The 11,632-nt window shown below is 40.6% G+C and overlaps 2 protein-coding genes across 6 annotated transcripts; both read right to left on the reverse strand.

The window, feature by feature from the left end:
* Positions 1 to 516: 516 nt before the first annotated feature.
* On the reverse strand, positions 517 to 7,144 carry LOC121709111 (myb/SANT-like DNA-binding domain-containing protein 2). Its single transcript, XM_042092186.1, has 4 exons — positions 6,656 to 7,144; positions 5,613 to 5,868; positions 4,151 to 4,214; positions 517 to 2,726 (listed from the first exon to the last, which is right to left on the reverse strand). The coding sequence occupies exons 1-4, from the start codon at positions 7,094 to 7,096 to the stop codon at positions 1,838 to 1,840; spliced, it is 1,650 nt and encodes a 549-aa protein (XP_041948120.1). The 5' UTR covers positions 7,097 to 7,144; the 3' UTR covers positions 517 to 1,837.
* Positions 7,145 to 9,253: 2,109 nt separating this feature from the next.
* Positions 9,254 to 11,562, reverse strand: LOC121709463. 5 transcript variants are annotated; one of them, XM_042092872.1, is made up of 6 exons: positions 11,349 to 11,377; positions 10,999 to 11,174; positions 10,821 to 10,908; positions 10,269 to 10,403; positions 9,523 to 9,702; positions 9,254 to 9,385 (listed from the first exon to the last, which is right to left on the reverse strand). In XM_042092872.1, the coding sequence occupies exons 1-6, from the start codon at positions 11,358 to 11,360 to the stop codon at positions 9,275 to 9,277; spliced, it is 702 nt and encodes a 233-aa protein (XP_041948806.1). In that variant the 5' UTR covers positions 11,361 to 11,377; the 3' UTR covers positions 9,254 to 9,274. The 5 variants fall into 5 exon arrangements, with proteins under 5 accessions (XP_041948806.1, XP_041948808.1, XP_041948809.1 ...); XM_042092874.1 differs by lacking the exons at positions 10,999 to 11,174; positions 11,349 to 11,377 and adding an exon at positions 11,484 to 11,562; XM_042092875.1 differs by lacking the exons at positions 10,999 to 11,174; positions 11,349 to 11,377 and adding an exon at positions 11,484 to 11,498 and having other exon boundaries at positions 10,821 to 10,941.
* Between the last annotated feature and the right edge of the window lie 70 nt (positions 11,563 to 11,632).

The following is an 11,632-nucleotide window of genomic DNA, read 5'->3' on the forward strand; positions in this document are numbered from 1 at the left end:
AAACTTTCACACATTGTTCTTCAGTCAGGAGTAGATTTGGTCCACACAGGTAAAACTGACGAAGCTTCCTTTTGGAGGTCATTAAGAGATGAGTTCTGAATAGCTCATTCACGTCTCACGAATTGATATTTCCAGACCAAGGCAGCCCATAAAGAAACGACTGGGTTTTGTTATTTTGGTGTTTTTGCATTGATAGTCCGTATATGTAAAAACACTGAAAAAGTAAAATGTTCATAATATGTAACCTTAAATGTGTCAACTACTTTTTGTGTTTAAACGGACCATCAGGTGCTATTATGTCTTAGTTACAGGTCCACTCGAAGGCACTCTATTGATTTGTCATTCTGTGTCTGGTCATAAACACTTTTTGGACCCCTTTGGACAGCCTAAAGGCAAAGTGACATTGACAGATCTGGTCTTTCCTTCACCTTGGTTTAACCGCAACAGTACTCCACATGCTTAGACAAATTACCTCCATAGTGGCAAAATCCTAAATTGTTGGTGCATATTCATTCGTAGTGAGAAATAAGAACATTTATTTGACATGTTGAAACAATACTGACAAGTTTGTTGTACCCGTTCAGAATACTTATATCAAGGGCAACCCGTGTCATCATGTCAGATAAACCTTCACTGCCCCATTTATTTAAGGACCGCCCAGTATCCTCCCCAACCCTCACCCCCCCAAAAAAAGAAAAATTGTAAACATACAGGACTGTGACCTGGGAACAATACACAAAGACACTGTCTGTTAACAAATATCAAAACATTTTTTGTGTGTATACCGTACACACACCTAACAAACATACACTCACATGTTCACATTCTCTGTCACTCACACACACTTCAATATTCATGACAACGCAAATGTAAAAAATGTATGTCATGTTTTGGAAATGCTGGAATGCTTACACTGAACAACATTAATATATAGTCTTAAATATATATTCAATAGAATTCCTTTTTATATTTAATGTATATTAATTTATACTCTCTCCATGTCTTCAGTGGTGAATAGGTGTTTCTCTCTGTCTTAAAGGAAAAGAAAACAAAGGCAAACTGTGTTTCCCTCTAGCCACACTACAGGGAACAGGGAACAGGCAACAGGGAAGCTACACCAGGCGCGTAACTGAAGCGTTCCATTCGCAACGTGTAAAATCCATTTTAGACGAATATTCTATTTTTTTTCGAACGTACACGCCGCTATCACGTCTGGTGTAGCTACTTACATTGATTAAAGTGGAAGCTAATTGTTGCAGCAATCGCAACACGAACGGAACGCTTCAATTACGTGCCTGGTGTAGCTTAGCCCTAACAGAAAAAAGGCAAAGTGTTCGATCAGCATAGGCCACAATTAAAATGAACAAAAACAAATGAAAACAAAAGAAAATAATAAATAAACCAAAATAAAACAAATATACAAGGAAAAAGAGAGGACACCAGCTCTGTGGAAATTACATTTCATACTTCTTGCCCTTGTCAAGTACATCCTTGAGTCAGTTGAAAAAAAATATACCTACAGTACTGCACAAAAGTTTTAGGTCCAATGAAATGTATATATAAAGGCATTTCTGACCACTGGGTGTTTTTCTTTCGTAAGCTTCTTTACAAATGCATGTAACAAATAAAAATGCATGTAACAATAAAAACAAGCACAAACATTAAACAATAAACAGTTACTAGAAGTTTAATTGTTGAATGTTTGTGAGTGGTATATATATATATATATATATATATATATATATATACTGCATTATGAGGGAAAAAAAACACTCAATGGCCAGATGGCACTCTTTAAACACAACGTTCATGTGTCCCGTAGAATGTGTTTCTTAAGTTACAATGTCTCTTTTTTGTTATACTTTAAGGGGTAGCCGACAGCTATCTCCAAACATTCCACCAAAGAGCCTGCAGAGAGAAAGTCCAACTCCACCTCAATGAATTTGATGTAGATGCCGGAGCTGGGCGACCCCTCTGGCTTGGAGGTGCCGCTGGAGTTGGCCTGTAGGAAGCGGTTGATGGCAGAGGGTTCTCCCCTGCTGTGGTGCTTCCCGGCAGTCTGAAAGTGCTGAAAGAGGCACTGCTGGAGGGTCTTCTCCTCCGCAATGCCGAGGTAGCAGTACGTGATTTTGGACTCGGTCCTTTCCTCGGGCTCCTCCGACTGAGACTGACTCATCTCGTCTGTGGCCCCCCGACTCTCCTGAGACAGGGACATGCCGTCACTGCCGTCTCCCATGCCAGAAGACGCCAGCTGGCCAACGACCTCCTCGTAGCCGATGGCGTAGAGTCCGTAGGTTTTGGGGATGCCCCCTGGCAGTAAGTACTGGGAGCCATTGCTGCAGCCGGCCGCCCTGGACTGTGCAATGGGGATCCAGTCCACCTCCATGTGCAGCTCCAGGCAACGAGCCTCACTGATGGTGATGTCCAGGAACTTGTAGTAGACGTTCTTCCAGTTCATCTTCTGCACCTTGGTCATGACGACGCGGCCCTCGGCCTTCTCGGGGTTGAAGTACTCACGCAGGCGTTTGCCCAGCGGCACCTGCGAGCTGATCTCGGCGTAGTGGTAGCGGATGTCCTCGCGCCAGCGCGTGTTGTAGCCCACGCCGAAGATGGCCAGCTTGTTGGACAGGTGCAGCCGTGAGAAGTCCGTCCACGTCTGGAAATGCTCCCACTTGATGTCCACCGACTCCAGGATGCGCACCACATTCTGCATCACCTCCTGACGCCTGCCAAAGCCAGGGAGAGAAGAGATGTCAGAGACCCCCCAACGAGACCTCCATCTCTCATACAATCTGATTCTGGTGTCTCGCCATTTCATCTTCTTGAAGATCCCAAAACTATTACTAGAAAACTAAGGAGGCGTCTGTTTTTTAACATGGGATGGTGACAGATGTAGTTCATCAAATATAGAGCAGTAGGATATAGTAGGCTGTATCACAATTTTCATTGTCAACATTCCCATAATCACCACGCCACCAGAGGATTGTTATTTCTCAGGGGGAATCACTTCTCTATAGCACCCCTTACTGGTCAAAGTCAAAGTCAAAGTCAAAGTCAGCTTTATTGTCAATTTCTTCACATGTTCCAGACATACAAAGAGATCGAAATTACGTTTCTCACTATCCCACGGTGAAGACAAGACATATTTTACCAATTTAAGTCCACAGACAAACATAACATTCAAGTAAACAAAAAAGTAAGTAAATAAGAGGGCACATATAATAATGAAAAAAATAAGAGCAGCAAAATTTGGTTGAAAATTGTGCATAGACAGTCAATAAAATACTAGTGCAAAGTCAGGCCAATAAAAGGCTTGTGTAGTTCTGTTTGACCTAAGTAAGAAAGAAAGTGACATAGTGGTGCAAGTTATGTAAGAGCAGCAGATGTGTTGTGTTTTCAGGACAACAACAACAAGTTGTAAAGTGTACAAGTGTGCAAGTGTGCAAGTGGAGTAGTGCACGCGGCCATTGTGGGTCCAATGTCCAGGATGTTATGTAGCTGAGGGTGGAGGGGGGAGAGGAGGGAGAGAGTTCAGCATCCTTACAGCTTGGTGTATGAAGCTGTTGGTGAGTCTGGTAGTGCGGGAGCACAGGCTTCTGTACCTCTTCCCAGAGGGCAGTAGATCGAACAGATTGTGAGCGGGGTGACTTGCATCACTCACAATTTTGGTCGCCTTGCATAACTGGATTCATGGATTCAGTTTTAAATGAAACTGCTCTGTCTGTTCCATGAGTGGTCAAAACTGGTTGCTCTGTAGTTTGTTTGTGTATTTAAATACATCTGTCAAGTTGCTAATACTACTGTAGGTCTGTTTATTAATCTGGCCTGATATTATTTTCTTTGATTTTCTGTATTTATTTGCCATCAGATTTATTCCTGTGTGGCATTTTATCTTTAGCAACATTTGGCAACAACACGTGCATGCACAACACACCCCACTATGTGCTAGTTATTATTTATTTATCATCATCATGTGCAATGGGGTCAAACATCACTTCTGCATGAAATACTGTTTTCACACTTTCTCTAGGAAATAACAATGTCATCACATATACAAAGACAACAGATAAACAGATAACAGATAATGAATAACAAACTTAAAAAAAAATGATGGTGGGAGACAAATGACTCCAGTGTATGTGATACTCACTGCATCTGTACCGTAGGCTCTGGCCGTGGCTGTAACACTCTGGTCTTTGGCACTGGGACTTCCTCTGGAAAAGCAAACAATGGTTTTCAACTCTCCTCTGGAGCACATTTGGTGGCAGCAACAATGGATGCACTGCCTCTTTCCACTGCTCCACTTCTGGCATTACGAAAGTTCCTATCACTGATACATGTGTGTGTTCTTGATGGCAGTAATAACTCCATCCACAGTTGGCCAATATTTAAAATATTACCACACAGTGGACCTTATGACACTAATATGTTATAACAAATATGTTATCTTTCCATTACCTAAACATTTACATGGTTAAAATAAACATCAGGCTTATTTAACAAACTGCAGGCTTATTTTGCATGACAAGTGTAAAATGTTATGCATACAACTACATGGATTTATTAATTGAGCTTTACCAGTAAGCAAAATAAAACAATGGTAAGTCAGTGCTTGTCATGCAAGTCGAACCTGCACTGACTGAAGCAGCAATAGTCTACATTAAAACACACCATCAGAAAAGATCATAAAAAAATAACCTCGGGTGTCAGGGAACTGAGTTAAAATAACATTCTTTCCTGAAACATATGGATGTGGACGACTGACACACGCTGTTTCTGCAGTAAACCAGCATAAGGTGAAGCATGAGCCCTGTGTGAATGATTAAACAGATGTCATCTGAGATGGCTTGTCATTTTTGAGTTACGGAGGCAAGCACCTATGATTTGTGCACATCAAACCTGATTCATTACAGAAGTAACCTATTCTATAGCTTACTAACATTCCATTTTTTATTCCACAGGGCTTTCTGTGGGCCCAGTCTAAGATGCAATATTACTAAAACATACTGGCACAGGCAAACATCAGAAATACAAAATAATATGACCTCTGAATAAGCTCATAATTCCATGGTTCTTGTTACTGAAACGTTAGAAAACTTTGCATTTGCAGCTCATGATTTCTTAATATTGCATATTTTCATGATTACCATGTTACATTCTCATAAAAAGGAATTTAAACATTTTTGTTAAGCCTCACACTCCCACAAGCAGTAATCTCTGATTAATGTACGCCATTTTGTCCTCTAACCAATATGCCTATCCTTCCTCATTCCACTGTGTTATGTCTAAATGTCTAAAGAGCTGATAATCACCACCATTACCACAAGGCAGTCCTAACAATAGGGCTTCCTGTTTTAAATCAAGGCCCAGAATAGCCAGACAAATACAAACATATTGGTAATATTTAAGTATAATAACATATTATTCACCAATCTTCTTTACTGAATAATTAAATAAATACTAATGCATTGATGGAATTATAGCAGCATAAGAAGAGGGAACCTACATTTAGAGAACTATGAAGACTCTACAAAAAAAAAAAAAAAACTCTACTCTCTAAAAGCAAAGACCATCCAACAGCTGTAGGCTTAATGTTAAACCCCCCTCCTTACCTGCCTCCACCTCTCCCTCCTGGAAGGCGGAGGACAGCTCCTGGTTGCACCAGTCTTCCTGAGAGTAGTCCTCCATGGTGCTGCCATCCGACTCCATCTCCTGGTACAGGCCGCTGCTGTTGATGAGCACCGGCTGGCACGTCTGGGAGTCCCAGCCACCCTGACCAAACACTTTCTCCAGCTGCTCGATGGAGTAGCTACTCTTCCTCTTCCCAATGCCGTGCTCCTTCACCCGGCTGTAGCAGCGACGCAACGTCTGCTCAGGCACAAACAGTTGTCTTATTAAATTAAATTACTTGCTTTATTTAGGCCATTTGTTTTAAATGGCCAATTTACAAAAAGCGTGGATGAGAGACTACAAAGGATTAAAAATTAAGGTGTTTCTCTTTTCCCATCCATAAAATACAAAAACTTGAATTAAGGAATATGAGGTACAATTTGATGTTTGACAAAAAGAATTTCGGTTTGCGCCTTTGATCAGGTGGAGATATTTTAAGGTCCTACAACTTGCTAGGCCTAAACGTTTTCATATTTGCGACCAGCTGCCTTAATTGCACCTCTGCTTTGATCTGAAGAGAATTACAAGAAGACATAAACCAGAAAACACAAGCAGAGATATTCTCACTCATCTCAAGATGTCAGTCTGTACTAAATTTGCACCACACTTCATCAGATAAAATATGATGGCCAAGAGACTCTTCCACAGGTGTCTCAGATGAGCATGGGACATCAATCCAGAACAACAGGCTAAATCACCTCTGAATCACCCATCATGGTGGTCTGATATCAGAAAGTTCCAAATCTGATGATGTTGTGAATAGGGCCTAGGCTACTGCACAAAACGGAGACCACCTCTGGCAGTACTTAAGACCACTGTAGGCTAGTCTTCCTATCCTATGACCGATACATTTGCTTTAATATCACTTTTCACGTGGGGTAACAGTTAGGCTACATATCTTAACTTGAAATAATGGTAGGCTACAGTAAATAGACAATGCTGCAGAACTGCTATTCAAGCAGACTCGTATAATCGTCAAGTTTACCTTCATCCTCTCTCTACATTGCGAGGGAGTCCTTTCGTAGCCGAGCTCTGACAGAGCTCTTGATACCCGTTCGTACATTGCTGGTCCTGGTGCTTTGCCAGAGAAAACAGTCCCTGCAACTTCAAGCTGTTGCATCCGTGCCTCCGTTAACCGTTCATTCCCCCATACAGCGATGAGGGCATTTGTTTCCGAAGGGGTCCAGGACATACCCCGGCAGGCGGTGAAGCTGTTTGAGGCAGAGGCCGATCCACTCCGGCCTGCACCCCCCGAAATCGTGCTGCCAACATTGAGAGGGGAAAATCTGTTCGGCGTGGAGGGGTTGGAATGGTATTGATTGCCGTCACTCAAGTCTTCCGATTCTGGAGATGGAACTTCAGTTTTGGGGATCTTTAATGGTATCGTTACTTCGGGAGACTGATCTGCGTTACTGGGCGCCGCCATCTTGCCTCTGTTGCTAGGGGGAGGGGATGGGAACTGACGTTCGTGCACTGCGCGTCAAGTGCATTTTGGGATATTTTGTTATTGTGACAGGTGATCTTAAAAATATTATGCAGACCATTTCAAAGTGAATGATTTAAGTTTTTGTTTATGATGTACAAAATATTGTCAAAGACAATGTATTTAGGCTCCAACATAGTAGCAGGTTTTTTTTTTTGTATAAACCTTTTTGCATTTTCAGTGGCTGTCAGAGAAGACCAAGAGGACAACAAAAGACCAACAAGACTGTGGATTCTGTCACGAATAATGCATTTGGCACAATTAACGTGAAAATATGTCTTGTTTTGTTGTTGTTGTTTTTTTTATTTTATTTTTTATTTTTGTTTTTTACAGTGCCAGCCCAGCAAACATTAGGAACGTTCCCTAAAGGTTCTCTGAAGGTAATACCTTTAGGGAACCTTCCCAGAATATTTCCTACCTTCAGAAAACCTTTAGGGAACAGTTCCCTTAAGGGTATGTGTTTGCTGGGAGAGAACCATCTGCAATGGTCACGACACGCACACAAAGGATCTGCAAGCAATTATTGCAATAGTCTAGTCCAGTGTTTCTCAAAGTGTGGTCAGCGAGCAGACGTCCCAAGTGGTCCGTGGGCAGACGTGGTACAATATATACTAGAGTTGTTTGCAATATTGAATCAACTTGTATGTAAATCCAAACAGTTCTGCAACACTGCCTATGTAAGCTACGTAAAGGGATAATGTATTGTCCGCCGGTAATTATCAAAAAATAAGTCCCGACAGGGAGAACAGAACCCCAACGCGCAGCGGAGCCAATTTAAATCATATGAATCCTCTGACACAATAAGCAAGGTGCAAAGACAATAAGCAAGGTGGTTCAATGAGTAGACCTAACATACTGTTGAAGTAGGTCCACTGTTTTTTTTTTTTTTTAACTAAGTGGTCCGTGATTTTTTTTTATTGGTTAAGTGGCCGATGGTCTGAAACACTGGTCTAGTCCTGAAAATGACCAAGCCTTGCGGATGTTTTTTTTCTAGTGTGTGTGTGTGTGTGTGTGTGTGTGTGTGTGTGCTGTGTTTGTCCTAAGGCTGTGTATTGGCAAGAATCTGGCGATACCATACATATCACGATAGATGGGTTATGATTCAATATATTACTAGCCTATATATTTCAATACTGTGCGAAAGGCGATATATTGCGATTTTCAAAGTCTAAGTTTAGAAAAACTTCAAAGAAAAATATAAAGAAGATGTATCATATGCATGAAAGGTAAAAAAAAAGTTTGCTTTAGACAAACAATTCAGGACACTACACAGCACAGTTCTGCCTATGTCAATAACAAAATAAAGTGCTTGCTATTAATAAAAAAAATATCGATATTATGTTTTTGAAAATTGATACAGTATTGCCAAAAATATTGCGATATTCAACAATATTTTCTTACATCCCTGGTATGTACCCTCCTTTTGTCTTTTGGTCATAATACCAAAGAGCAAGCATTAGATGATCAGGAACTTTACAAAATATGACCTCCGCCTAGTCCTGCGCGTTCTCTCTCAAAAATAAATCACGCTTGTCAATTTGTCTCCATCATCCCAATTACAAAGTGGCCCCCGGGAACTAAACAACATTTTCCTGTAAAAGTCTAATGGGGCTACATGCCCACCAACTGTCATGTGCCCTAGTGTTTCGGTGTCCCAGGAATCGTTGATCAAATATTCAGGAAGTTGTGAATAATATAAAAAAAAATTGACAATCCCTATATGACCGCTATATACGCTAACAAGCTACGCAAGCGGCGGTCATAATAAGTATAAGTATAAGTATAAGTATATATACTCTTTTGATCCCGTGAGGGGAATTTGGTCTCTGCATTTATCCCAATTCGTGAATTAGTGAAACACACTCAGCACACAGTGAACACACAGTGAGGTGAAGCACACACTAATCCCGGCGCAGTGAGCTGCCTGCAACAACAGCGGCGCTCGGGGAGCAGTGAGGGATTAGGTGCCTTGCTCAAGGACACTTCAGTCGTGCCTACTGGTCGGGGTTCGAACCGGCAACCCTCCAGTTACAAGTCCGAAGCGCTAAAGGCCACGGCTGCCCCCAAGGCTAGTGTTAGAAGAAGAAATAAGACAACTGATAAGTCAATAGGTTTATTGACTTATTGGCTGATCCTTAAACATCTTAACTTGTTCAGTGTCTCCTCCGATTTCCTCATCAAGTTCTGAAAGACCTCCTCAGCCACCCTCAGAGAAAAATAATGTTGTTCATCCTAGAGTTTTTCAAAACATATTAGAACAATTATTACCCCTTTTCCTTTCTATATAATATTATAAGATAGTAGCAATAGAGATAAAATCATATCCAGTGTTCTTTCTCTCTTTTTAAAATTGTATAAACCATACTTACTTCTAAACGTTCCTGAATGTTTTGATTTCGCTTCTTAATCTTTTGCAGTCCACACTGCCTTAAGACTTGCTTAATGATTTTGTCCTTGCATCTGTTAGATCCTGTCTGACTTTGAGCTGCCTGCAATTCTGGCTTTGGATAAACCTTCTGAAGGGTTTCCCATGTAAGATTAAAGACATGCTAAAAGTAAAACAATCAGAGAATCTGGTCTTGAGATACTGTCCATGGATTTCCAAATAATATTCAGAGGGGCTGGGGGCTGGCAGTTTGGCTAGATCATTTGGGCTCTGTCCAAGTGCACAGGCCTTCCAGATCTCCAGAACAGCAGAGACAACCATCTTTCCTTTTTCATACGGATGGGGAGGAGAATCCATGCTGGCTTTGCATCTCTTCTTTTTTCCCTTTCGCAGTGGCTTTTGGCTTTTTATTAAACATGTTTAATAAAAAAAAAAATCCCTTCTAAACTGCTATAAAGGTTCCCATTCATTAGTTGAGATCCTTAAGACTTAAGTGAAGTCAGTGCTTCTTCTTGATCTTTTTTTTTTTCACCATGGCACTGGTTATTATAACCTGGAACTATTTTAATTGTGCAAAATCGTACAGGCAGCAACAGTGCTGATTTACTGATATATCAGGCTAGGTTTCCCACCAACAGATAACAAATCTGACAAAAGCTGAAACTATAACTGAGAGATCATTGTTTGTAATAACAGTAGTAAAATATGAATAACTAAATCTAATCGAACCTCAGCAGTTGAGTTTTTGACAATAAAGGGGTTGGGAGATCTGTTGATGTCCTCGCCTCCAGTCTTCCACTGAAGAATAATCTTCCTTTTGTTCCTGGACATCTGAAGACCCCCTAAACACATCTCAATGTCATCCTAAAACAAACAAACAGACAAACAAAAAACATATATAGGGCCCTAATTTAAATGACAGGCAAAGTGCAGTCACTCAATGAGCAAGTGTCTCGTCACTCTCGTGCATAAACTAAATGTGAGGACTGTGTTGCTCCTCTGTTGTTTGTGCATTGCAGGCTCTTGTTCCTAAATTAAGAGGCTAATAGATTTTGCCTAGTTAAATTAACTTTAGTTATACTTTAGAGTTTGCACTTTGCCCCCCATTTAAATCAGGGCCCTTAGAAATATCCAAGTTACAAATGTCAGTTAATTATCATGGCCTGGTCATTTGTAACTTAAAAACATTTGCTAGTACACTAACTGGATTGAACATTATAGTTATCACATGCGGCAAAGTCACATAATGAGGGGAAAAAAGGTTAAGGATGTGATTGTCACCTGCTCCCACTTGCATTTGTCCTTTAGTTCATCAGCCTCCTTTTGGACGAGTGACGCTTTATGTCTCTCTCCACTCAGTTCATATTGTCTATAAAGCCAGAAAAGGCCAACAGTGGTTAATCTAAGGAATAATGAGTGCTCTTTAGTGGATTTAATAGTAATGCAAGATAACACCAACTTTTTCAGGCCAGCCAGCTCTTTGAGTTTGGCCTGGGTCTCTACTGACAGAGTTTTTTCTCTTTCACGGAGGTTGCTTTCACAGAGCTCATCATACATATCATGTGTGTGCATAATGTACTGCATTATGGAATTTGTAGACATATTGGTCTCTGCAGAAGAGGAACCTGCTTTACCCTGGAGAATCAATTGAGTTATTTTTGTGGCAATAAATGTTAACTTCCCAGTCATGGACTTTTCATTGTAATTTGAATATTATTAGGCCAACTGTGACACTCATAAATGATCAAAATATAAAAAAAAATGAGTTTATGTTTCCTTTTTCCTCTGCACACAGATATGGTCTCTCACCTTGTGTGCCATCAGAATGTGTGGTAGACTATGCTTAAAATAGAGATACATGATGAATACATAACAGGTGTTACTTTTACACAGTTCTCTTGTCTTACAAGAACCAATCATTGCAAGGTTTATCATAATACATACCTGCCCATCCTAGACTGTAAAACTGTCAACTGGAATGCCATATTTCATTCTGAATAAGTCATAATTATTGATGTTCTTAGAACATCATCATAATAATACTCAACAGAGCCATTCTGTGGACCCTTTCAAGAGAGTTCCATTATCAGCAT

The sequence above is a fragment of the Alosa sapidissima genome, chromosome 5, assembly GCF_018492685.1.
Source record: "Alosa sapidissima isolate fAloSap1 chromosome 5, fAloSap1.pri, whole genome shotgun sequence".
NCBI lineage: Eukaryota > Metazoa > Chordata > Actinopteri > Clupeiformes > Clupeidae > Alosa > Alosa sapidissima.